Source organism: Lathamus discolor, chromosome 6, assembly GCF_037157495.1.
Source record: "Lathamus discolor isolate bLatDis1 chromosome 6, bLatDis1.hap1, whole genome shotgun sequence".
Lineage (NCBI taxonomy): Eukaryota > Metazoa > Chordata > Aves > Psittaciformes > Psittacidae > Lathamus > Lathamus discolor.
This window is the reverse complement of record NC_088889.1, coordinates 6,261,159-6,288,398: the sequence shown is the minus strand read 5'-3', so window position 1 is coordinate 6,288,398 and position 27,240 is coordinate 6,261,159. Positions and strand designations below refer to the sequence as shown.

At 48.1% G+C, this 27,240-nt stretch overlaps 1 protein-coding gene across 8 annotated transcripts in view; it reads right to left on the bottom strand.

Annotated features, from left to right (window-relative positions):
- Positions 1–1,110: 1,110 nt before the first annotated feature.
- Positions 1,111–27,240, bottom strand: part of PRDM11 (PR/SET domain 11) — a 53,198-nt gene continuing 27,068 nt past the window's right edge. For 4 of the 8 annotated variants that reach the window (XM_065686741.1, XM_065686738.1, XM_065686740.1 and 1 more), the window contains exons 6-8: positions 14,839–15,026; positions 11,103–11,753; positions 1,111–10,270 (exon numbers count right to left, since the gene is read on the bottom strand). In XM_065686741.1, the coding sequence (XP_065542813.1) occupies positions 8,106–10,270; positions 11,103–11,753; positions 14,839–15,026 (3,004 nt within the window). In that variant the 3' untranslated portion in view covers positions 1,111–8,105. Of the gene's footprint in view, positions 10,271–10,818; positions 11,754–12,497; positions 14,246–14,838; positions 15,027–18,729; positions 21,916–23,641; positions 24,055–27,240 lie in introns of those variants that run through there. The other 4 variants (XM_065686743.1, XM_065686742.1, XM_065686746.1 and 1 more) reach the window with 4 other exon arrangements.

Here is a 27,240-nt window from a genome sequence, read left to right as displayed (position 1 = left end):
ATTTCCACCCAAATTACCTTTCGTTTGGGAGCACCAGCAAGCTGCAAAGCATTTCACCTTGCAACAGTGGGATACACCTGGGCACTTAACTTATGGATGCTCAAGTCCAAGACTATGAGCATCCATATGACAGTAGAGCCTCAAAGGGGGAGCAAACCCCTTTTTATGCATTAAACATTGCTACAGGGCCAAACTGTGTGCCTGCTTCATGTAACACTGACTTACCCGCTGGCATCCATCTATTTCCAGGTATCCACACCCAGGATTAATTGGAAAACTGAGATCCCTCCCAACCCAGTTAAAGAGCCAGTCCTGTTTATGAGAGCTTTCACCTGTATGTACTGAAGCTCATCAGTACCGTCAGCATCAACACTTACAGCACACAGTGCATATACAGGATCCATGCAGTCGGCTGCACTGCTTTGCTCCTGTATGTCCTGATTTCCCCCCCAGACACATTTACAGCTGAGTGAGCAACTGAATGAGCCAGAAGGCATTTTTCCTATGTTCCTCTCTAGCTGTGGCTGACACCCTATAGTGGGGTTGGCCTAAACCTTTGCAATGTCCTCCCTGCCTGCACTGCCCTGCAAACCCAAAGTGAACCCAAAAGGAGCCAATGTTCTCAGCTTTGACAGTGTTTGGTCAGGAAACACAACTCACAGCCCAGCGCTAACCCGTGGATACTCCAACTGAAGATGTTGCCTCTCACATTCATGCAGATTTAGGAGGTACAAGCACCTCCATGTCCAAAATGTCTCTTCTTTAGTTCATCCCTTGTGGACTCAGCCTCAACCATAACCTTAATGTCAAAGAACAATATAAAGTTAAACTTGCCCTTTCTTTTAAGGGTAGAAAATGTCCAACTTCCCCAGGCTTTGGAGCATGTAGAGCTCAGGAGAAGAGCCTCCATCCTTCAAGTGTCAATGTGTGTTACAAGCACATCCCACTACAACAATACCACCACTGCACCCAGTTAGAAAGGGAACCGCACGGGCACCCATATCCTTAACCATAACCCTTATCCCTATCCTCATCCTCATCCATAACCCTGCTCTGGGAAAACAACATTAACCCCCAAGCACAAGGTAAAGAATGAGCAACCCAACGTGATAAATTTAAATGTTTTTTTATTAACAAACATTTTACATTACAAGGATAATATGACAAAAGGAAGGTTCTCGTGTACATACTATGATATATCAACATAGCTCTATTCGTATCCAGTGTCCTAGGTCCTTTCACACAGGTACTATAAAGCATAGTCTGTAAAGTAATAACATTTTTAATGTTCTCCAAAAGAGTGATATTAACATATTAATACATATGTAATAATAGACGTCTAGATATTTTCCTCTCATGTGTTTGTGTGTGTGCGGTGGGTGGGTGAGAGATCGTTTGCAACAGTTCAGCAGGGCTGTGCTTGTGGATATGGAGAGGTTCGAGACGAAACCTCCTGTTTTCTGCAAGTAGAAAATGCCTTTTTTGCCAACAGTCGGGTGAGTTTATGAGGATGCCATTGACTGGCAGAAAAACTCCGTGGCCCTCCCATAGCATTCGGGACATTTACAGCATATGAGACATGGTTTCCTCACGAGGCCCAGCGAGCTTATTCGACATGAGGTGCAGTGCAAGGGGAGCCCCTCGCCGGGCTGAGCCTCCGTGAGTGTCAGTGGCATCCGAAGGAGAGGGCTGGGAGCGAGGAAAACCATCGCTGAGGTTCATGAGGAGCCGGCGGGGCTCCCCATCGGCACTGCATGGCCGGGATGGGGAGCTGCCGGCAGGCGGGTTGTGGTGAGGTGGATTACCAGTTGTGTGGAGGAGAGAGGCCGGGGAGAGGGCACTGAGGTGTGTGGTAGGGCTTGGGGGGAGCTTGCAGAGCTCAATGCGATACCAGTGTAATGAGTCGTTCCATTCGGCAAGGCGGAATTACAACCCATCCTCTTCCCTGCAGTTAGAACCAACGGAGAGGAGCGCATGGTTGGGTGGACCTGCAAAGCCAAGCCTCCATGCCTCCCCTTCAACACTTAGAGGGAAGCAGCATGGTGATGCCAGCCCGGCCAGAGGAACCTCTTGGGTTGCCTCAAGCACCAGCCAAGGACTGCACCCTGCAGTAGGGTCAGTGTCCTAACAGTGGCTGTGTGAAGGAAGGGATGCAGGGATGAGGCTGCTGTCCAACCCAAAGACATGGGCACTAAGGGGAGGCTGATCCAGTGCCTGGATCCATCCCCAGTCCCGGCACAGAAACGCCTGTCATGCAAAACCAGCTTGGGCAAGAGGGGTGCACCCTCTGGTGCTTCAGCCTGGTAAGGTCAGCACACAGTGTGTTGGGGCCCAAAGGCCACATGTGCCACCGACCACATCTTCTGCTCAATAACATCATTCCCTCCCTTCCAGAAAAGCCACCAGGTCCCCAACCCAGGCAGGATGCTCACCAATGAGGAGCATCCATGAAGCCTGAGGGAGCAGAGTGGCTCCTGCAGCACAGCAGTGGCCAGCCTGGCCCAACAGAGCTGCACCATTGGGCTTACACACTCCCACCATTACTGCTCTGAGCTTGCAGTCCTTTCTCATCCGTGCTGCTCCAGCTCCAAACACCATCCCTGTCACCTCCGACCGCGCAGCAGCAACCCTCCCTCTACTCAGGAATGCCTTGGCTTTCTTGCTGCCTTTATCCCAGTGCGTGGCTGCGTCACTGACTGATGCCCATGAGCAAAGCCATGCTCTCACTGAGCCTGCCAGCACCAAGGAGCACTGGGAACAACAGCAGAAAGCCCCATTCTCATGGCACCAGTTGCCAGCCGCGTCTGTGCAGAGAGCAAAGTGCATATGAAGGCGGGATATGTATCCGTGCAAGTGCGAACACACAGGACCTCAGCCAGAGGCTCACTCGGGAGAAGACAAGGACACTCAAGCAATTTCCCCCCACCAAGACATTCCCCTACGACACAAACCTTATTTAGCACTTGGTTAACATGCCAGCAAGGACACCCCTTGCCCTAACCACAGCAAAGCCCCTCTCCATAGAGTGCTATACACCTAAATGCAGGCCTCAGTGTATGGCTAAAACTATCCCAAAGTCTTCAGTGTTACGTGCCTTGTGCCAGAACACAGGGCCAGCCTTACACAAGGGTGGTTGAGACTATCTCTATATTATATCTTTATATCTATTGAAAACATAGAAATATATAAATATATAGGATTTTATTTATAGATATATAAGCATGTGACTTTAATCTTTTTTTTTGTACTGTGTGTATATGTACTGGGATGTGCGTATATACAATATATAGACCATATGCATATGTACTGTATACATACACTAGCTTACATGCACACACATCATATGTGTCTCCAAGGGAGACAGGAATTGCATAGGCATTACTGCATTGAATACAATGGCTGGGGGAGCAACGTACCATTTCTCTGCTTTTAAGACCTCTTTCGACAGGGCTCAGTGGGCAATCTGCAAAAGCAGAGGTTGCTGATGCTTATTTGCAAGCCGGCTGTCTAGGTTGTCTTACCCACTGGTCAAACAAACAGCAATCCTCATGAGATAAGAAAGAAAAGGGACCCCGAAGGACCCCGAGGGCGACCTGGTTGAGTTTGTGCTGTGAGAAAGAGATGGACTGAGCCTGAATCACATCTGAGGAGTTGTATCAGCAAAAGCGCAACAGCACAAGGGGGACATCACCGCAGTCAGATGAGACCCAAGGCAGGCAACACATCAGGACCCTGCCCATCATGTCCCCTCTCAACCCCCTGTGGCTCCCACCTGCTTTTGCTGGTATGGGAAGAGCTTTGGTCTCTTGTGAGGATTATCCCTGCTGAGTTCGGCCTCGTGGCCAGAGGAACCCCTGCGGCCACAGGCGAGCCCTGCAGAAGGACATGTCTGGATGTGCTTCACGGATTCCTGCTTCACAGCAGGGTGAAAGAGGCAAGAGCCTGAGCGAAGAGAGGGGAGGGGAGATTGGCAACAGAAACCCGAGGGTCTGGAGAAGTGTGCATTATTCACAGTCCAATGCCATAGCGAAGATACAGGGAGGGGGGGAGAACATAAAGAGCTCATCTGAGACAAATTAAACCCTTCTCTCTGTGCAGCCGAAGCAGTTCAAGATGCTGTAAGCAACATGTTCAAAACAACCTCCTCTCACTCACTCAGCACAGCAGGAAAGGCATTGATTTAACCAAAACCATGGTGATCTCTGATCCAAAGAGCCTTCCCCATGCCTGCTGCTGCCCAGCCGGGCCCTGGGGATTGTAAACAGGGCACAGAATTGAACCTGCTCCTAGGAAAGGCCAGGCAGGGAAGCCAGAGGCACTTTGCATTGGTATTCCTCCCCGTCTTGCTCGTGCCTGCAGTCACGTTTCCATCCACAGCCCATCCATGGGAGTAACAGCTACAGATCGGAGATAGGCAGGGAAGGCTAGAGGGAAAGCTTGCAAAGCACCTGTGTTTGTCTAGGACAAAAGCCGGGAATTGTTTGTGCTGGGGGAGCTGGGCTGGCTTTTTTCCCCATCACAGGTATCCATAACATCCCGTGGCAGGGAATCACGCTTCCTACCAATGCTGCTCACTGATGCACACAAAGTCATTTGCAAAAGAAACAAACACTTTCCCTTTGCCAGCTGACTGCCTGGAGGAAAAACCAGCACTGGTGCACGTTCCGCTCTGCCGTGAGGAATGAGAGCAGCCGGTGAGAGCTGTCACCGAGGATGGGATTCGCAAAGGAGTGACAAATTAGAGGAATCATTCTTGAACAAGCCTGTGGCAGCTCTTACTTGCCAACAAGGCAAGGCACCGTTTACTACCCACTGGCAACAGCAGAAAGGCTCAGAGCAGTTCTAAACGGGCCTCTCGGGTGGCTCAGCACAAGCCTTGGGGAGCACTCCTGTCTGCAAAGGTGCCTGGACACTCAACTGTCCCTTCCCTCCACGCAGGCCAGGTACTTCGGTGGGCCTACGTGCCCACAAGCTTCCATTGCTGCAAACAGCATCGTAGAATCAATCGGGTTGGAAAAGACCTTTAAGACCATCAAGTCCAACCGTTCCCCATCACTGCCAAGGCCACCACTAACCCATGGCACTGAGGCCTCGTCTCCACGGTGTGTGAACACTTGCAGGGACCGTGACTCCAGCACTGCCCTAGGCAGCCTGTTCCAATGCCTGAGCACCCTTTGGGGAAGGAATTTGTCCTAATATCCAACCTAAACCTCTTCTGGCACAGCAAGGCAGGTGATTATTTCCCCCCTGCAAAGAGCTATGGAGTTGAGCAAAAAGAAAATAGAAGAAAACGGGAGGAGGGAAACTGTCTTTACAGCCCCTCTGACAGCCAACACAGCATGCATCAAATATCTTTGCTACTTGTGTCTTCTGCTGCTCGACAAGGAAGACTCTCCCCAACCTGCCTACTCCCCTCTGCTGCACCAAATCTCTTCTTGTCTCCAGCATCTACATTCACCTTGCCCATCTCCAGGTCAGAGACTAACAGAGCAGCAATTCCACCTTTCTTTTTACATCTCCAAAATGTTAGCTAAGGAGGGAGCCTGCCTCCTCCCTACCAAGGAGCAGCTCTGAGAGCTTTGGGGCAGCACCCTGAGCAGAGCTGAAGCACCTTGTGTGAAGAGATCCCTATTTTACCATCAGGCAAACAACAGCCCAAGCCTGCCCGGCTGCAGAGGGTTTAATTTTTACTCCTCTAGATGAATGGGTCAATCTGATCACATCATTTATTGGGAAGAAAATGCAAACACCACCATATTATTTTGCTTGCTAGGTGTTGCGTATCGATGCCCCCGCTCTGCAACGGCGCAATGCCCTGACCTAGCTCCCGACGTTGCCATCTGAGGTAAGGCAGAGGGGACAAGGAGTAAGTGCTACGGAAGGTATGTGGGGTCTGCTCTACACCCCTTGGACCGTCTGGCCCCATTTTACAGCAAAGGAAGCAGAGTCAGGACACAAAGACTGGCCACCACTAGTGCTTCGGGTAGGCTCAGTCCCACAGGGATAGAGGGAAAATGCTTCCAAAGCTCTGACCAATACCAGTCTAGCTGTTCCCATGGGATCTGAAAGCTGATCCAGCCCACAGTGGCTTGGCCACACATCTCTGCCCAGTGCTGGCTGTGTGGTTCTGCTGGGGGCAAAGGGGTTTAGCAGGAGGTGAGCAAGACCTAGGTAGAAGTGCGTGTTTTCTGGGGAAGACAGTGCGTGAACCCTGGCAGTGAAAGTGACTCCGAGAGAGATCGGTTCCAAACATGCTACATCTCCATTGAAAACAAACAAAAAAGTTTTAAAAATAAAATAATATTTTATATATATATATATATATTTATATAAATGAAAAGCTATCAACTAGCAGCAACGGTTCTAGAGATATCTTAGCACCAAGACCAAGGGCAGGGGGGTAACAGGAGAAAGGAAAGGTTCAGTGTTGCTGATACCACCATCATGTTTCCAAACAACACAGCTTGGCACAAAGCTCATCCCTCTGGGGAGTAAGAACGTGTTGAACACCTTCTGGACAACATGTTCTCACCCCCACGATGATCTGGTCAGGTTGGTGCTGTCCATGCCACATCAGCAGGGCAAGGCACTAGCATCTGTGGAGTTTTTGCACCTTTTTGTTTGTGTGGGGTTGGTTTTTTTTGGTTAGTTTTTCTCTTTTTTTTCTCTTTTTTTTTTTTTTTTTGCTTTTCTAACCTGAAGTGATATTGTGTGAATACCTGGAGCTCGTTTACTGCAAAAGAATAAAACAAAGAAGAACCCCAAGCCCACAGAACAATCTCTATGTGATGGAAGGTGCAAGTCCCCCATTCACATTACAGCTGGGCTTTGCATCCCTTCAAGAAAGGAAGAAGTATTTCACAGGAAGAAGCAGAGCAACCCCTTCTTCCTGCTGTCATCAGTCTGCTGTGCTGTGGAACATGTTACCTTGGTCACAAGAGAATACGTGAACCTTTGTAGAACATCATCACATGAATATAATCCAAGATAATCTTGCATTGATAGCTCCTGCCACCAAACCGCAGCAGGTTTTTCTTTCAGTCATTCCAAAGGAAAACAAAAGGAAACAGAACAAAAACCCCCACAACAATCTAGGATTATAAAGACATAGTATAAATAATGTAAATTAGAATATACTTTTTTAAGCCTTTGAATCTCAAAGCCCATGGATGGCTCTTGACTCATTGGCTGTCTAGCTTCCACAGCAGCCCTGGTTTTCGAATGAATAGTTGTATATATATATATATTTATCTCCTACAATATAAAAATATAAATGCAAAAAATTTCCCCCTGCCTTCTCTAATTTGCTATTTTATAGTCTGCACATGACATTGTGTTAGAATATATGCATGATAGACTGGTACTACTGTAATCAGACAAGGAGCTGAAAGCCAAGTATTACTCTACAGCCCAAAAGGAAGGAGAACTGAGAAAGCGGCATCACAGTTTTGTTGCTAAATCAGAAGAAAAACCCAAAATCACACCCCCAGCTTCTCCCTCCTGCCAGTAATCTCTATGAGTGAAGATTATCTCCCACTCAGCCAAGAGGGAGAACTGGGGACTACAGAAAAGCACGGGATGCTCTGTCAGGAATCAGAACAAAGGGTTGTCAACGAAAGGCTCAAATGGCTCAATAACCGGACTGAACAACGGAAAGAGAGGCAGAGATTCAAACTGAGGAGGAAAAAAACCCCAATAACCAACCCCAAAACAAAACAACAACAAAAAAAAACAACCCAACAACAACACACATACAAAAGAAACCGCCGGGAGGATGAGGCTGACAAAGACCCGTTGTGTAGCTTATAGAGAGTTAGGTTTGAACATGTAGAGTATGGCCCCAGCACATGCTTCTAAAGAATGAAATGTTGCCACCTACACTGCAGCTGCCATGGTTGGAGACACCAGTAAAAGTCTAAACGTTGTCTCAATCTTTAAAACTCTGCTTAGGTTCTATCAGACGCACATCGTCTTAAAGTTTTAAACTTTCAGTGTGGGTTTCTCCTTAGTATAGATAATATATATATATTTTATATAATATATCAAAGTTTAGAGTATAGATTAAAAAAATTATTCAACAGCTTTCTGATCTGAGGCATTCCTTCCTAAATATCGGGGTAAAACTCAGAGCCGTGGTCCATGCTCTGCAACATCGGCTTCTGATCAAGGGACGACATTCTGCTCAGCATTTCAGCTGACAGAGCGTAGCTATTGCCCGACTTCTCCTCGAACCAACTATCTAGTGCCCTTTTGCAATCGAAGTTGGCAATGGGCGGCCCGTTAACGGCAATGGTCAGAAGATCACTGAGCTGCTCCAGCGTGAGCCGGGAGCGGTTGTTTTTGCGCACTCTCTGCAGGGCAGCGCGCCCCTTCTCACAGCAGGCCGATGAGGTGGGAAGGACTTTGAGGATCTGAACTATTTTATTGAGGAGGGGGAATCTCTGTTTGTATTTACAAATGTGACTGAGCAAGTCTTTAAAACCATTTTTGGTATAATAATCCACCTTGAGTTCTCGCCACTCCATCAGCAGACTCCCGCGGGTGTCCATCCCCTCTCGGCAAACCTCTCTGGAAAAGGATGGGACCGTCTCCAGGTGTTCAAATATCTGTACCATATCCTCCTTCCCATAGCTCATGAGCTCGTCAGTGCTTCTGGGCCAAGCTGCAAGGTCAAATACCTGACAGGCCTTCACAAATGTCCGGCTACGGGAATCGAACCTTTGGGCTAGGATCACCTGGGTCTTCTGGCAGATCTTTTCTCGGATCGACTGGAATTTGGCTTCAGCCACCCGGAGGTTTTTCACAGCAATGCCATTAAAGCTTTCACGGAAGTTTTCCTCAAACTCCTGCAAGTATTCCCCGGGTGAGTCCGCAAGCCGGCTGATTTCTTGGATGGCCTCCTCTATCTTATCATCCACCTGCGACACAAGAAGGTATTCCCCTTGGAAGACGTAGGCGAGGCGTGAAAGCACAGCAATCACATCCAGTAGGAAGTAGATGAGTTTAATCGACTGGTAGTCCATCAGGAACTGCAGGAGGGCCAAGGCAATGGCAGAAGCATCCGCTCTTTGGGTCTGGCCACTGACATCTTTGAGATGGGCCACAACCTCAAGGTAATCCTTGATTAGAGCATTGAGCACATTCTGCTCCCCGATGATCCACTTCACTGCTCTAATGTCCCCCAAGAACTCGGTCTCCTCGCACAGAGTGGCTGCAGTGACCCTCAACTCGCACATGAGTCGGGGAGAGTAACGATAGAAACTGAGCAGCTGCTTCAAATTGTTTTCCAGCTCCTCCAGGCATGGCAGTTCCTTCCCACTGATGGCATCCAAAATTTCCAGGTGGGGCCTATGTACCATAAAAGGCAGGCAGAGAAGCCAGGGCAAGGTCTTTCTGATTGTCATGAACAAGTTGGCTCTCAGGCTGGCGGTAATGTTAGCACCATCGACTCCCAAGCCAATAGTCGGCTTCTCATCCTGCAGTTGTATTCCGAGGCTGGAAAAAGCCCTGTCTAATGCTTGGAGGTAACTGTCTGTTGTAGAAAAGCCCAGCTCCTGAAGAGACAGGAATTCTGTTGCCGGGGGCCCATCACTGCTTGTGTACTGCACATAAACTGCCACAGTATCTGCAAGCAAGTCATCACTCTGCCCATCTAGGATGATGCTGAGAAAGGGAGACTGTCGGATGCGTTCAACGAGGTCCTCTCGAAGAGCCCGGGCAATGTGATGGATTAAGATTTGGCAGTCTCCCTCATTCATGTACTGATCCACCACCTTGAGCTCACACTTCCTCAGCAGTTCTGCCAGAGGCCGAAAGTCATAGTAGGGCCTGCCCTCCAGGGCCAAGTGGTAGGCTGTATTGAAGAGGAGGGTCATGTTCCGGCACATCTCTTCTGTCTTCTCCGGGTGCATCCTGAGCTTGTAAAGCTGCAGGCACTTCTTGTGGAGGTTGCTCTGGCTGTGAAGCTTTATTGTGTGTATCTTGAACTGCTTTGAGCCAATGATGAAGGCTGAAGTCCGAGAGGATTGCACTGTGTACTGCCTGCAGACGTGGCACCACATTTCATTCAGTGTCGGGGAGTACCGCAGAAACCAGAACTTTTTAAGCCACTCTTGCTTGAACCGCCGTATCCTCCGGCCCGTCGCAGAAGACATCTTGGAAGGCTCATCTGTAGCAGCAATCATGTCATTGGAAACTGATTCATCAGCAGAATCTACCTCCTGGTCATCGTCCTCCATGATGGTGGGAACAGAGATGATGCTTTCTGAAGCTGTAACAAGAACAAAAACAAACAGAAAAGGTATTTACAAAGTTGCTGAGCTAGAGAAGCATCCTACTGGTGACAGTAGAGCATTGCCTGATGAGGCAGCCACAACCTGCCCTCTCCTGCCCCCACGGTGCACTACAGGTAGAATTTGAATCATGGCTTTGAAGGGAAAACAAATCAATGTTTCTGCATATGAACTTTGTCTCCAACATGCCACAATGGACAGCAAGAAAGAACACTACATCCTGGCCACTTACACAATACATAGTATGACCCACATATTCCCTTTGGTGAAGGTTCCTGGCCGCTCAACAACACATTCCTGAAGGAAATGAAATGTATCTTCAGAAAGGGACACATGGTTGTGTTAAGGCAATGGAGAAACAGAGAGGGCTTTCCAACAAGGGGCACAGCGGGACATCATTTCATACACAAAGAGCGCACATTTCAGTGTTACCACAGTCATTCAGCCTTGCTTGGTAGCCCTTGAGGCACTGCGGAGGGGCTTCCGCTGGAAGAGAAGGCATCAAAAATACAGCAAACAAACTGTCTGCAATGGAATGTCTTTTTTATTGGCAGTGCATTATTGATTACAATGGCAACAAAGAGCAAGTTGTCATACAGAGTCTTTCCCAAGACAGTGTTTTCCACTGTGCCCACAGCGTCAGCTCCTGGCCCACCTGGTCACAAAACCTGACAGCGAGCCTTCCATGGAACCAACGTGTTCACCTGAATACTCAGGGCAAAAACGCTTTAGATGGGCACACAGCACACAGGCATCTCACTACTCTCCTTAGGCAGGGTTTGGAGAACGCTGTTACTCGGCAAGGCTTACCTGTGGGGTCTGAGAATTCTTGGAGCTCGGGTACCTGGGGCGGTAACACGGGTGGCTCGGGTAACTTCCCAGATCTCAGCATGTCTAACTCAGCCTGCAGCTCCCGGATCTTCTTCTTCAGACGGATGCAGTTGGGGCAGAAGGAGGTGGTGGGGATTTCATGGGAGTTGCCTTGTGCAGAGGCCAGCGACAGCTCCGTTGGGCTGTCTGCTTTGAGTGACAAAGGCTCTTCTTCCTCATCTTCAAGGATTCCCATCTCTTTGGCAGAGCTGAAAGAGGAACCATGAGGGACCTTCCATTCCCCCTCGCTCCGGTTTCTGCTGAGGCCCAGGGAGCTGTGCTGCATGGCACTGCCACACCGCTCAAAGATGTCTTCAGCCTGGTATTTAGATGCTTTTCTGATGGCAAGTGGTGTACTTGTTACTAACTGGTTCTCTTCGAATTTGGCGGACTCCAAAGAAGCCTCCAGGACATCTTTGAAGATGAGGTCAATCTTTTTCTTCTTCGTTTGGGGGTGGGATTCCCCCTCCTCACAGCTGCGCTTGTAGGGGCTCTTCCCTTGCTTTAAGGTGGCGAGCTGGAGCGACCCCCTCGCGTCCTCTTGGCTCTCCATGTTCTTTTCCAACTTTTCCCTCTGTAACCTTTTGTCTCCTAGAAAGGAAAGCGAGGGGTGGGGATTATCACCGGGAACCCAGCAACATCCCTCAATCTAAAACTCAAACAGAAAACAGAACAAAAAGGCAGGCTGAATCCCTGCAGGTCTGCACGTTGCGTTCCAAACCAGGGAACTGACACAACCCAGTGGAAACCAAGGCTTGTGAGAGGAAGGAGCCCTGCTAATGGGCACGTCTGCAAAAACAGAGACAGTTTTGGGTAGCCACAGCGGAGTAGAACCCACACACTTTAAAGAGAAGAGCAACTATAGGCAGCTCGTTTAACCTAAAGGTGTAACCAACCTGTGCTGGAAGAGGACTACGAGTTGAATGACTGATCGCAGTGGAACCTAACGCTCAGAGCCCAAGCACTATTTTGGCTGGCTGGAAGACCTATGCCTGTTTTGACTTGGTAAAAGGTATCAAGTGTACAGCAGTGCAGCGAGAGATTTGGACCATTTCATGACAACCATGGTACAAAGTTTGCAAGCCCCTTTACTCTCGTTCAGTTTGGAGGCTGCTCCAGAAATGCAAAGGTAAAGGAGTAAAAAACAACCTGCACTCTTAAACCCCAAAGGTACTCATTGTCAACTGAGCTACAATGGGTGAATGCCCTCAAAGGATGGGGCATCAGTGGAGTCTAAGAGCGTGGCCATTCAATGATAAAATGAAAATAAAATAAAAGCAACCTCATACAAATTATTAATTGCTTAAAATAAATGGAATAGCCAGATTTCCTTACCTGGAAATTCAAAAGACGATAGGTTTGGCTCAATTTCCATCATTCTTCTATCTTGTAAATAACTTCAAGCATTGATGGCTTCCCAAGCAAGACGCTGCTTTATGCTGATTTTTGGTTTTGTTTGCTTTTAAAGTGTATTCATGCTTTCAGAATTGTTACGGAGCAAAAGCTACCATTCCCTCTCTAAGGAGAGCAATGCTATGAATGCAGAAAAGATGCAAGACTTGAAACAGTTAGAGTAAGGCACTGTAAAAAGGGCTGGCCCGAAAGGCAGGGATTTTGCACTGGGTTTGGATGCTGGCTGGCAACCCCAGCCTCTTCTGGACTGAATCCATAACAACAGATCTCATTTTCAACACATTGATGAGGATTTCTATGGGCAAAGCTTTTGAGCCTTGAGTACTGGTATTTGAGTCTTGGTATTTCCCCTGTTGCAGACTAAAACAACTGCTGGCAGAGGTAGGGGTTTAGAGAATGGGTTCTTCTTCCCCAGTGATTTTTTCCCCCAACCACCCAAGTGGTTCAGCCCTAGGGAAAAGCTATAAATCACAAGATGATCCCTCACATTACTGTTCCCAACTCCATTGGTGGGGCAGGTCAGAAACTGCCAACAGAAACAAAACCCTGTGAGTTTAAAGCGTGCCACTTCACGCACGGGGCTCATCTGCAGGGGATTTGAAGTCTGTTCAATAGAAAGTGACTCAAGAGGTTTTGGTGCTGCTCCCTGACCACCTCCCAGTGCCCTTCCAGCTGAGTTGGTGATGTCTCTTGCAAGTCTAGCAATGGCTCAAGTGATGCTCCGTTTAACAACGTCCCTGTGCTGCTTTTTGGAATGCAGGCTGAGCCCAACATGCCGCAGGATGCTCCTAGAATGTTTTCCATGGCCATGTAGGTTTCTACCTGAGTGTGTGGTATGGCAGGTCCTGGTGAGCAGATCTTCACTGCACTTGTAGCACAGAGCAGGCTGTGAGCGACCATTTCAAATCATGACACCATGAAAGACCGTGACTAAAGGCATGTCTGTGTGGCAGGGCAGGAGCCTTGGTGCCCATCCAGAGCAGCTGCTCCAAGGGCACGGTCCTTCTCTTGACATACTAAGTACTAAGCCATCTGGACCACTAACGTGTGCATGTTGTGCAGCCAAATCACTGCAGCCTGGACCTAATCACTCAGTGATGTTCATTAACATAGAAAACCACATTCAAATCAACGTTAATTCAGAAGTGGGAATTGCCCAAGTACAGCCATCAAGATGTGACACAGCAAGTGCATAATAACTCTAAGGTGAGAGAGGATAACCAGCTTTGTCAGGACATCTTGTCCACCCCATGATTAAAGAGGAGACACCTTTTACCAAGTCAAGGCAGCAACAGCAGCTGTGTAATAATATACATGGAAATCTTAATTAGAAAGTTATATTTAGTGTGGCTGCCCCTCTGAGGCCCTGCCATTCTGTGGGTAGGCCTGGAAAAAAATGCCCTTAATTAACTTCAGGTATCAGCGCTATATAGATGAAGAGATGCATTAAGAGTTTTGCCTTCCTCTAAAGCTTCCTTTATTGCTGACATTACACTGACCTAAAGGACCGCTGGGTTTGTTCCAGAATGGCTACTCCTTAAGATAAGAACAATTTTTATCCAGGGAGGAATCAGTGTGACAAGAACAAAGCCTCCTGTATGTTGTACACGCACTCTAAGGTTGTGAGACTAAGGAGTCTCTAGCTGATGTCGTGCTGATCCCAAATTATCTCTCTGAAGAAAGAGGAGATAAATTAAGCGAGGAAAATGGACATACAAACACACCGAGGAGATCTCTCTTTCTTATGCACACAAAACCAGATGGACCTCCCCCAGACGGGCTACTCAAAGAGCCAGAGGTAGCAGCATGTTCAGAGGAAAAACCTAATGCTGTCTGTAATCTTCAGGCTGGAAAGTCTTGTGTTAGAGGAGCTCTGTGATCCCTGGGCTTTGCTTCAGGCTCTTGTACACACATGACATGACACAACACATGACATGACACATAGCACAAATCTCTTTCATGATGTCCATGACAGTGGTTATCTGATTCTTCTTGTACACCTACCCATCCATCCATCCATCCACGCATCCATCCATCCATCCACGCATCCATCCATCCATCCATCCATCCACGCATCCATCCATCCATCCATTCATCCATGCCATGCATAACTGGTGACTCTCACCTAGAGGTGCTCTGTGTCTAGAAAAACAGATCTCCTCACCTAGCCTGTGCATCACCTATTCCACCCATCACACGTGGTCCAACAAGTGTCTCAGCCCAAGGGGATGAGGAGAGAAGAGTGGAAAGGGAAGGGACTCACCGCTTGTGAGGTTCCTGTTGATGGTCTCCTGGGACATACAGTGTAACCTCTTCATGTAATCCTCACTGTACCAGACCCGCAGCTTCTCCCCAGGGCAGATGTCACGGCAGGCACGGAAGTAAATCCTCTCACTGTGCTGGAAGGCCATCAGGTTCTGCTCCCTCTCCTCCCGGGAGATGATCACGTACCTGGAGGCAAGGTGACAAGGCAGGTGTGAAGCACAAAGCTCTCTCCTATGCCCTCCCCTCAAACCAGAATGACAACCATGATGGAGCCAGAATGACCTTCATAGAGAGCCATCAACACAGCCACACTGGAAAGCATGGAATTATAAGTAATGGTGTGCAAATTGCCAGATACAGGACAACAAGCACAAACACCCAGGGAACACTAAGCCAATGGGTCCATTTCTGCTGGGGAAGGGATAACAACCATGTCCATCCAACCTGAAGGAGCATCTGCCAGTGAGGGTGACACAGAATCTTAAAGCAGAAATATCTTTGCCTGGTGATGGAAACAAGGACTTCTTGACTCCTCACTACCACTTCATACCCCAAGGACTCCTCCCTTGTTCTCAGGAACATCCGGAATATGGCAGTTTCCCTCAGCCAGTCTCTTTTCCCAAAACACCATCTCTCTTTTTAGTAGATACCAGATTTCCTTGCTTCTCTCCTCTTGGACAAGCAGAATTGAGATCTCAGGACAGAAACAAGGACACCTAATGTGCACGGGGGTATTCACTGGTTGTCCAAAAGGAAACCAAGGACATGCCAGAAATGGAAGGTTTTGCACTTGGGCATTCAGCAGGGTGGGACATTAAGAGTACAATCAGTCCTGCAAGTGGAAACCCCAGCACAACATTGGGCATCTCTTTGCAGTGCTGACAGGAAGATTGCCTTCTGGGCATGGGATTTATCTTTCCGATTTAAACCAGCTAGATTTCAGCTCAGCAGAAATGTATTAATTCCCACTCCAAGCAACTGGCCTTCTGTTCACTTGCTCAGACAGATATATAGCTAGGATCACATCATTTGCTCTCATACTTCTTGTGTTCCTGTTAAGAAAACATTAAAAAGGCTTGGTAAGCCTGGTTCCAGCTGCCACCAACACAAGCTCCTAACACCCACCCAGAACCAGGAGGAGGCCCCATCATTGCACATACAAGCAGATCTGAATGGCTCACAGCTAAAAGCTTTTTCTTTTCTTATTCCATTTGCCTCTATTATTCGATTATTATTATTATATATGCATTATATACTCCCTGCTGCAGTAATGTTAATGAAGGCGAGTGGCACATGGCTCCTCTGACATCTGCTGCTACGAGTCCTTGCCATCCTCAGCTCACAGGAATGTCTTTGGCTTAAGAAATCCAAACACTCCCCTTCTCCAGCCATGAGCATGCACACACAGAAGACACAAGCCCACCTGCCCATGAGCCCTCTAACACAAGGTCACAAACTTGGTGAAGCTTCCCACAAAACACCCAAAACAAGTCTGCAGTATCTCAGACCACCCATTCTGGTTTTAATGTTCAGCAACGGTGCATGAACCTGCAATCAGTTGTATTTTTCCTAATGTGAACGACACAGAATGCTCTGCAATCTTCAGTCATTATCCAAGCTGCAGGCTCTGGCACTGCCAAAATTAGCCGTTGTTTTACTTCTGAGCACAAAAGGCACTTTTAAACCACCAGCTTGTGTGTGTCTGAGAAGGAAAGGAGGCCTGGAGCAGTGCAGTGGGAAGGAGGTCCTGCAAGAGCACACAGCTAGTGCTGCTGGGCTGTCACTTCTGAGTGTTAGCTATCACTACAAAAGGTGCATCAGGCATTCAGAGATGCCTTACAATACAAACCTTGAGATGCAGCAACTTGCTGTGGTCAGCCTGGTGCCCCACAGCACAGGAGATCCTAGAGGATGCTCTCCCTAGTCCAAGCAGAATGCCAGGATGCTTCTATCAGCTAAAGAGAGACCCTGCATCTGTCCTGCATCCCACTGCCCAAACAGAGCAATGACAAGATGAAGCTGACCCTGCAAAGAAGTCTGGTCACCTGAAGTCTGGTCACCTGCACAGATTTACTGTAGAATCAAACATAGAATGGCTTAGGTTGGAAAGGACTTTATGATCGTGCAGCTCCAACCCCTTGCCACAGGGAAGGATGCCTCACACTAGACCAAGTCGCCCAAGGCTCTGTCCAACCTGGCCTTGAACACTTCTCACCCTGAGGTTGCTCACAGCTCCTCAGTGCAACACAGAGGGTTCGCATTCCCACAGTCAGTGGCACTGAATTCAATGGGCAGTGGCAGGATGCCTGGTGCATCCCCATCAAAGTGCATGTGACAGCAAGATGCACAGAATCCTCTAAAGCACAACTCTGCATGGGAAAGGGAGAGCATGGTTAACTGTAACTGCTCCCACCAGGGCTCACTTTTATGATGAAGTACGATTAAGAATGAGCATGCTTTTCCTGTTCGCCTCTCTCTTTGCGCCTCCAAGTTTCTGCCTGAGGAAAGGCAGCTTTGCTGCTGCATCCTGCAGCGACGGACACATCCTGGAGCATCAGGAAGCTGGGAGGAGAGCGCTGCTGCTTTTACCAGGAGGTATGTAGGAAGCCCTTAGCAGAGAGTCGTGGAATAATCCAGTCACAAACACGTTTGTTGACTGCTTCTGGCAGCTGGTAACTGCTTTACACTCCTTGAGAGGAAGCTTTACAACTGTGATACTTCCCTGAGGTAACATAAAGAGGGATGAGATCATCCATATAAATGAAACCAGTGCTTCTCTGTTGACCACAGAGGCACAAATGACACAGGTTATAAAGGACTGCATTAAACCCAAATTCACCGGCTGGCCTAAGGTCTGCACACCACGGGTTGAGGATGGAGGAAGTCACAACATTAAAGAGCAGCCTGCTTGGCAAGGCAGGGACACAAACTGCCTCTGAGGGCAGAGCACAGGATCTGCCTTCACTGACACATCCTCCCGAGACCGCAATGCTCACACCCTCAGCAACCGTCCTGTGAAGGCTGGGAAGCAGCCAGTTCCCTCCCGATGCCAAACACTCAAGCTGCATGGGGGCAGGATGGCTCCCTTAGTTTAGATGCCCAGGACACAAGTACTGCACGCAGACAGGCATGGCTCTGCTCGTGTAGTGAGTTTCCCTTGGAGCACGATCCCTGGAGGAGGAGCGGGATCCAGATCACTGATGGAACAGACCCAGCCACCCAGAGCTGCTCCTGCTCCTGCAGGAAGCACAGCCAACAGCTACAAGTAGGTCACTTCATGTCCTGCTCAGTCCCTCAGCCAGGCTCAAAAACACCACAGATTCTTGCCCAGGCTACTCAGGAGCAGCCACTGCATCAATGGAGACTATTAATGACCCATTTGCAGCTATCGGGGCTTAGATCAACTCCATGGCTATTGGAAACACCGCCTTCCCGTTCAGGGCCACCTTTCCCATAGCCTCTCCAGCCAGCAGCACACTCAGGACACCCAATTGCCAGGTTTTGGGATGGCCCAGTGAGTATGCCCAGGAAAACATCAAGGTAATGAGGAAGCTCAGGCTCCTACCCACCCAGCTCCTCCCCATGCAGGCTCTGCCCTATGCCTACCCCATGCCTCCGTGTTGCTCACCCTCTGGCTTGGCCCTGGTGGTGCTCCACTGATGCTCTGCCATGGCTGAGCACCACAGGGAAAAGGCCACTCACTGGCCTTTCCCAGAGCAGAGGCAGGGCAGGAGATGCCACATGAGAGCTGCCACAAGCCCAGATGCCATGAGGTGCCATACCCACAAACCCTACCCCAGCACCTCCAGGAGACCCAGGCATGTGTAACAGGCTTATCACCAGCTCAGGCAGATCTTATAGGAGAGAAACAAATGACTCGGCAGCTGTGTTAAAAGTGTTATGTATTTATTGCATTCTTAACAAAAATACTTTGAAAGAGATAATTCTTTTTCAGCATGTACAAGACATGGAGATACTGGGGTTGAGCACAGCAGTTTGCTTTGACACAGGCACTTACTTCAACAGTCAGTTAACATGATGGGTGCAGGACAAAGCATCCTTTGCAAGCCAGTACAGACAAGCCACTCCACCAAGGGGTCTACACAGGGCAGGAGATACGTCCCCAGAGCTGGGCCAATCTGTAATAGTCCACAGAGGAAACTGGGGGAAGACATCAGGCAGTTCACAGCACGAGGTCCTTTCTCCTGACCAGAGCCCAGCCTTTGGGGGCTTGGATGGAAGGCTGCACATCCTGCACCAGGATGCTCTGTCTGAACATGTCTGTGTGGGCAAACTGACGGCAGCAACACCACCAGCTCCCTCCAGCGCCCAGCACCTATGGGAGCCTCCTCCTCTGCAGACCTGAGGGTTCCTGGAAGGGATCCCCCTGAACAACATGCAAGGCGCTTATCCTATCACAGTGCATCCACGGGAGAACATCAGCAGGGACCAGGTATTATAAAAATATAAAATACCACTTTTAATATATAGCAGCAGCACTGTATGGACTCAGCCTTTAAAATATATCATGGTTTTTATTTCAGTTCTTTGTGATTCATAAATTAGATCCATTTCTACCACCTTTCCCAATCTTCCCTTCAGCTGAAGAGAGACTGTGACTTTACAGAATACACATGTTGTAACAGAAGTAAAACTACATCCTCTAAGGAAGGTGAGCAAGTACTGCCCTGGTCTGGTACCAGCACTATGAGGAATGTCCTCTGCACGAAACTAGCCAGGTCATTCCTCGGAGAGCAGGTTTTTCTCCTTGCCAGGCCTCTGCTTCCTTAAGCAAACCTTTTACCACACCACTGAAAATAAATTACTTGCATCAGGATTACAGAACAACTAAAAAAGGACAGGCAGGAATGCCTGACACAGCAGACATCCAGTGAACTTCCCAGGAGAGAAGCTAGTGCACCATACTTCTGAAAGACAGCCCAGATAGATTCAAGATCTCTCAAGACTATGTAAAGCCATCCTTCTGCTACCCTGCACTGCCTATGTTCAATACCTGATAAAGTTTATACAACTTTTTGGCCTAGTCTGTAGCCCAGACATGGCACTGAGAATGGGCATTCACATTGCCTGCAACCACCACATACAATAGGACAGCCTGGAGAGCAGCAGTGTGCTAACTGTGTGCTAGCTTGGAGCTTTTCCCTGCTGGAGCATATCATGGTAACAGAACAGAATAGGATCAACTACTAGTCCATTTTTGTTTTGCAGGGATGGAAGGTGCAGATGTGCAAATCAAAGAGAAGACAGAGATCACGTAAAAAGGTGCCAGATTCTCACCACCTGAGACGGCGTTATTCAAGCCTAGTTTCAGAACTGGGGCTGTGCATGGGAACCTCATGCAGCACTAAAGCAATTCTAATGTTGTAACACAGTTCTTCCTTGCAGCTGTATTGGGAAAGCAAGCAGTACAAAACCAGCACGTCTAAGACTTTCACCTATGCAGCTGTGAATTTAGCTCGTAAACTCTTCATGAGAGGAGAACAAAGTACAGATCTCACCCTAAGTAACACTAAGTAAGTGCAAAGTAACTGAAGTTGACAGAATTACAGCGATACAGAACCAACCTGTTCCCAAGGTCAGAAGAAGGCCCTACATCCTTCCTTGTTTCTGTGCAGTCTCTGACATTTTGGGGAGGGAGAGGTGGTTCTAAACTGAAGCTTGTAACATGCAAGGAAATAATACGGTACCATTACCTTTAAATGCTGTCACATTATGAATAACTGCAGGTAGGGGTTTTAGACTGGAGCAGACAAAGGTTAAACTCTCTGATGTAAGTGCATGTGGCACTGCAGGATCCAGGCACATGCCATAGCAGCCCTTCTGAGCAGCCTAAAACCACACAGTGCTCAGACCTGTCCTTCTGGTCTTAGCATTGTTCCTCCTTGCCTTCCACTGCACAAGCTCTGCTTTACATCCCTCTCCCCAAACCTATTCCTAAATCACAGTAAGCCCTGGATTACCCATTCCTGCTGGTAATAATGACAGTAAGAGTCTCTAGAGCCATAAGGATATGACTCTGCACACTACATACAATAACTTGGAGGAAGATGATGGGAAGGCAGTAGTAGGGCAAATTTGTTGGTTGCTTGTAAAGGGAGCTCTGGAATACACTGTCTCAGTAAATAACATTTCACAGGCACAAGAAAAGATCAAGACAATGATTCCTATTGCATCTCTTAGTTTATAGAGCATTCAAAGCATGGGGAGCCCAGCGAAAACTCCTAATATCTATGAATAGAATGATGTCCTACATTCCAAGCTCTATAAGATTTAGGATTCCTCTTTGCCACTGCAGAGGGCCAGCCCTACTATTCAGCTGCCACAATTCATACTGCTGTTAGCTAGCAGGGGGATGGACCAGTTGGGGTAGCTGCTGACCTTCCCCGCAGAGTACTGATACAGATGGAGAGGCCACATGAGCATGCAGCAGCTCGAGGAAGGGGCACCCTTCTTTATGTTGTATCAGACTAAAGATGGTATTTTCTCTTCCGTGACCTGGTAATCCGTGCAGGAGGGGTCTGTTTTGGGGTGTTTTGGTTAGATTCTGCACTGGACTCAGGGGGCTGTTTTGAGCAAGCTGCTTGAGGAGGAGAGCCCTGCATGACACTAGGATCCTGCATCCTATGGAAAGCCTGGACCCCATCACGGATTTCTGATAGGGTCTGGCACAACTGGCCAACCTGGCTGGTGAGGTCAGCTGTGCTCTGAGCGATGACATGCATGCTGTCTGCCATGTCCCTGTGAACAGCCACCAGCTCCTGGCAGAACTGCCTGAACAGCTCCATTTGCTGCATGTGCGAATGGAGAAGCTGGCGGTCGAAGCTGGAGAGGGGAGGGCTCTTTGTGCGGGAGCGCGGGGGTCTGCAGGACGAGGTGGTGTGTGGGGATGGGCAGTGCAGCTCCTGCCTTTGGCTGGTGGCTTCTGACTGCTCCGAGGAGGAAGAAGTGTGGAGAAAGGAGGGCCTGGAAGGCTGGTTGGCTCCTGTACCGGCCCTCTGCAGCGACGAGAAGCAGTGTCCCTGAGAAGTGCCTGGCATCTCTTCATCTTCATCAGCTTGAATAGAAGAGAAAGCACGGATTATTGATGTGAATCTCTCACAGCTCTGACTTCTGTTTCATGGTATCTAAAAGTACATGGAAAAAGAGTTTTTCCCTCCCCCCCACCCCGCCCGCCCCCCGACTGCCAGTTGAGACAAGCCTGTAGCACCTGATGCATAACTCAGCATGCACGTGCTGCAACATTAGCATCTGGGTGACAAGCTTAGCCATAAGAGCCCTCAAGAGCAGGCGAACTCAGTCAACAGAGGAGGAATCCAAGCTGCCAAGGTAGCCTGTACATAGCATTGTTCATTACTAGAACATAAATCCATTTTCAGACAGTAGCAATGAATCCCTTCCCCAAAACCATAAGCAGCTAGAACATTTTGGAGGGAGAAAGGCTCCTGGCCATTGGTCCAGTCTCTGAACACCCTGATACATTTGGTTCTTCATGGCAAAACCCTGCTCCCATGTGATTTCTTACATCCTCTGAGCAAAGCGTAGATGTAGTATTAGCTGCTCATGAAGTCTGAACTGCAAAGCCACTATGTGGCTTGGCATCACTGGGATAACCAGGCAGTCAGGTACAGCAGCAGCAAAACCCTGTATTAATAGGGCAAGTATACTTGATGCAAAACCAAACCCAAAGCAAAACACCATGGGGAAGTTCTCATTAGTCTAATGATATGCCAGTTCACAGGTACAGGCAAAAGTAAGAAGAAACAATACTTCACTTGTTGCAACTGACCACTACCTCCTTGCACAAACTGTATTCGTTTTACCTCTGAAATAGCGCAACTGGCTTCCAAGATAGATGCAAAGAATGATCAAGTCCCACTTTGTTCTTGAAGACTTTTGTCCTTTCCCGTTAACATTACTTCAGATATGAGATAAGACCTAATGTGGTAGGACAGTGCCACCCATGAAGTGTTAGTTGGCTCTCTTCCCAAGAAGTTATCTCCTCTTTCTCTCTTTTGTTAACCCTAGAAGCTCAGAGACCACCTCTGAGCTGCACCTCCACACAAGACAACCGTATGTATGCAAGTGAGGAAAGAACCTGCAAAAAGCAGGTTATGGTTCAGCACTGGAAGGTGTCTGAGAGTTGTGGTGTAAGAAGATTAACTTGGAAGGCAGGGCCAGGAAGAAGAGAGTCATCATCTACCTATTTCACAGCACTTGCGCTGAATCTTCAGAACACTAGTGAGAAATCATTAGTGGCCAGGCCTCAGAGCATCAACACCAAAGAGCACTGAGCCCCCTCAACAGCCCTCCTGGAAGACGGTTACCATGCAGTGATCCATTAGTAACTGGCACATGATTCTCAGCTTGATAGCATTGCTGTTTTATTGGGGTGCATGCAAGATGAAGAACTCCTAATCCTTTACGAACACTTCTTCATGAACTAGAGGTAGTTGCACTTCAACTACAGATGTTCCCTCACTTGTAAGATTAGTTCAGACTTACAACCCATTAAGCAAGTGGAATCTGAACAGCATCTACCCTAAGAAGGAAGCATGGAAAAGGACTAGATGAACAGATAAAGATGATTTTAACTTGGAAACAGCTTTCCCTCAATCCATCTCAACGCCCCACCAGAGCAGGCTGTCCTGAAACCAAACTCAGCAGTAAGGACCTGGTTTGACAAGGCAACCCAGCATCTCACAAACCACACAACGCTCCTGTGGTGTCACACTGAGATATGCAAGCATAAGACAAAGAGGTGTTAAGGCAGTGATACTTACAGCTTGTTGACGGGCTGTCAACCACGTCCAGATCCGCGCTCCGGAAGCCGTGCCTCTGGCGTGTCGAATGCAGTGTGGACTCGATGGCTCTCTCGTGGGCAGTCAGGACGATGGCCGAGGGCCGCCCCGCTCTGCCGGGGCTGGACAGGGACCTCTGCATGAAGGCCAGTTTGTCCTTGGTCCTTCTCTTCATGTCGTCCCATCTGTGTTTAATGTCTTTCACAGACCTGGGCACCTGGCTGACTGATGTGATCTGCCTGGCTATGCTTTCCCAGATCTTGTCCCTGTCAGCATGGGATAGACGCACTGTCTCCCTCCCAAACAGCATGGCTTCATTTCGGGTCACCTCAGTGACCAGAATGTCCAGTTCTTCCTTGGAAAACTTGGGCTTCCTCTTTCGTTCAGCCATGTTCCTTAGGTTGAACATCCCACAAAGCACAATTGGGTAAAAGGAAATCAGCACAAAGCATCCCCCTGCAGCCAGCCACTTGGCCAGTACAGCACGGGGGCAGAGGAGCTGGGTGGGATCCAGCTCCCCCCCAGCCTGCAACAACCTCTCAGTTTTCCTCACTTGCACCAGGAAAAGGCACATGATTTAAGAAGCAATTCCCAAGCTTAGGTTAAAAAACACCAAGCGACACTATAGTGTAAAAGGAGCCTCCTCAGCTTTACAGTTACAATGAAATCTTACACTTTGTCTGATGCCCTGGCTCAGCTGTGAGGATTTCAGCACAGCCTCACATCACCTGCTTCAATTTGTGCTCAGGAATAAGCATGAAAAGTCACAACCATGGTGGTGAATTAGCTTCTAAGGTGATATTGCTCAGAAATGAGCTCTCGAGGAAATCTAGAGGCCTGAAGCATACCCTATTGCTCTGCCTGGCACAACATGCAATGGAAACTTTTACATCACCCTTTCTGTTAAAACTTGCAGGATGTCATATAGGGGCTACATCAAATTGGGATGTTTTGCAGGGGAGAGAGATTCCTACTAGACTGAGGGGCTAATTCTGCAACTTGTTTTTCCTAAGGAAAAGTCTCTTCTTCAGCACCAGCAGTATGGCACATCCAGCATTCATCTGCTCCACTGCAAACCCTTGTTCCACCCAGAAATGGTTGTCATTTCCCATTGTTCTCAAAAGGAATGAGGCCACCCACTTGTTTTTCCTGGCTAGGCTTTGCTGTCACTGGTGCTGACAGGAGCCTGCACCCAGTTTACGGTGCTTCAAATCAACAACTCGTAGCCTCAGTCCATTGAGAAGAGGAGGCAGCATCCTGAGAAGAGGCACTTCTGCCCAAAGGGGGAGGGTGTTAATTCTTCCAGCCACAGTCAAAGGAAACTTAAACAAAACACTAGTCCTAACTGTGGCTTTTTATTAGGGGAAGAAAGGCAGTGGCAGATCTATTCAACAGAGAAGGAGAAAACAGACTATGTGAACATCCAGCACATAAACAAGGTGGGACTGCAGACAGGGGAATAATGAATACCCTGGCCAATGCTGTGCATGAGCATGGAGAACAGCATGGAGCATGGAGAACAGCACGGAAGAGAGTAGATGCCACGGAGGAGCAGAACTGCTGGGAAAACTCAGTGTATGCCTTGACTTGAATGATAGCAGAGAGAAATAAAATGCCAAAATGGTTATTCTAGTGCTATACATTAGAAAAAGATTTGCTTTAACACATCTTAACACAACTGAAAGCAGGGATGTTGGGAACTATTTTGAAAGAGGTCAGACTTTTTGGTCCTCACATCATGTAGTTCTTAGTAAGTTAAAAGGAAGTTCTCAGCTAGAAAACTACATCAGCATGGAGTTATGGAGGAGAACACAACATTCATAGAATCACAGAATGGTTTTGGTTGGAAAAGACCTTAAGATCATCCAGTTTCAACCCCCTGCCATAGGCAGGGACACCTCACACTAAACCATCTCACCCAAGGCTCTGTCCAACCTGGCCTTGAACACTGCCAGGCATGGAGCATTTACTACCTCTTTGGTCATCTGAGGTAGAGGCCTTCAGTGTTAATATAAAGTGCTCCCAAAAGCTGTCACCACAAGCCTATAAAATCAATTTTAAAAGGGATATTACGATGTAACATACAAGAAATAAGACATCTTAATGGTTGGGACACCTAACAACTGTAACTCTGAAGTGACACCATGGGAGGGAAAACCTATTGGCTTTCTGATGTGTTAGCTTTCTTTCTGCTTATGGTCCCAAATTAAATGAAACCAAAGGTGCTATGTAATAGCAATAGCATCTTTGTTACTACTTTGCTACTACTATGCTATCTTAAATTACCTTTAATCCCAAAATCTCAGCTGAACACCGTCTATCACAGGCTGGCTTTAGCCACCCCAAAATACTACCTGAAAGGTTGGTATAAGCAAAGGCCCTGGCATTTTTCCCACTTGCCCCATGTTTGTGATGGCCCTGCTGGTATCTCCTCAGAGAAAGGTGCCTCCCAGCACTGCTGTGACCCAGCAGAAGGATTGGGATGCACTCATGTGCTTGTGGGCTGCAGACTAAGAACCTACAGAAAGGCAGAGTGCCCCTTGTCAGATATCATTCTGGTTTCTCCTTAGTGCTGTCACACAGCTGCTTAATGAATCTCACTGACACTGCTGCCCTCCACTGGGATAAGTGTCAGAAGCTGTTAACCTTGGTTAAAGCTGGAAAAACAGTAGGAAACGCTGCTCAGATCCAGGCTGGGAGCTAAGTGCACAGATGCATTTCACCAGGACAAATGTAAATGCATCCTTGAGAGGCTGTTGGTGGAGCTTCATTTACAGAGAGAAGATGTAATGAAACAATGGAGAGCCAGGTAATGAAATGATGGAGAGCCAGCAAAGCACTTGCTACACTGACCTCAAGGGGATAATAAATAAATAAAAGCGAAAAGGAGTTCTCCCAGCTGAACACTGGAAGAAGGCAAAAGGCCACAAAGAGCATTGAGCAAAGGAACATTTACCGTTTGATTTTTATCACATTCAGCAAAACAGGGATTCATGTATATTCTCCACGGTACCTACAACCAGAGTATCATCAGTGCCTCCATGTGGTGGAAACACACCTCCACTGACAAGCTGCTCTGGTGAAAAGGAGTAACTGTATTTGCCAAGTGCCCCTGGGTGGGGGTGAGCTTGCACAACCCAAGTCTCTCCAGATCTGGTCAAGAACCCTCTCTTCTAAGCTGAACCTATGGTTGCTCAGCAGCAAAGCTGCCCCCATCGGGAATTAAAGCCTTTTTTGCTCTTCCCACACAGGATATTCCATTAAATGCACATAGGACAATGTGTGGCAGACCTGGATATTTAGATTTGAAGGTTTCCACTCATTTACTCCAGCATGAGTTGGGTCAAAATGATTTAAAGAGAACTTAAGTATTCTAATAGCTAATTCACCATGCAAAGAGTAATGAGTTCTGGCCAGTTTTAATTACAAATTCAATCAAGGTGAGGTTCCCAGCAGGCACATTAACCTCCTCCTTATAAAAATGCAGACGGCATTACAGGCAGAGAGATCTTTTCCTCTCAAGCATTTCCTCTAGCATGCAGAATGTCCCTAGGAGCAGTCACTGATACCTGGAAGCATCT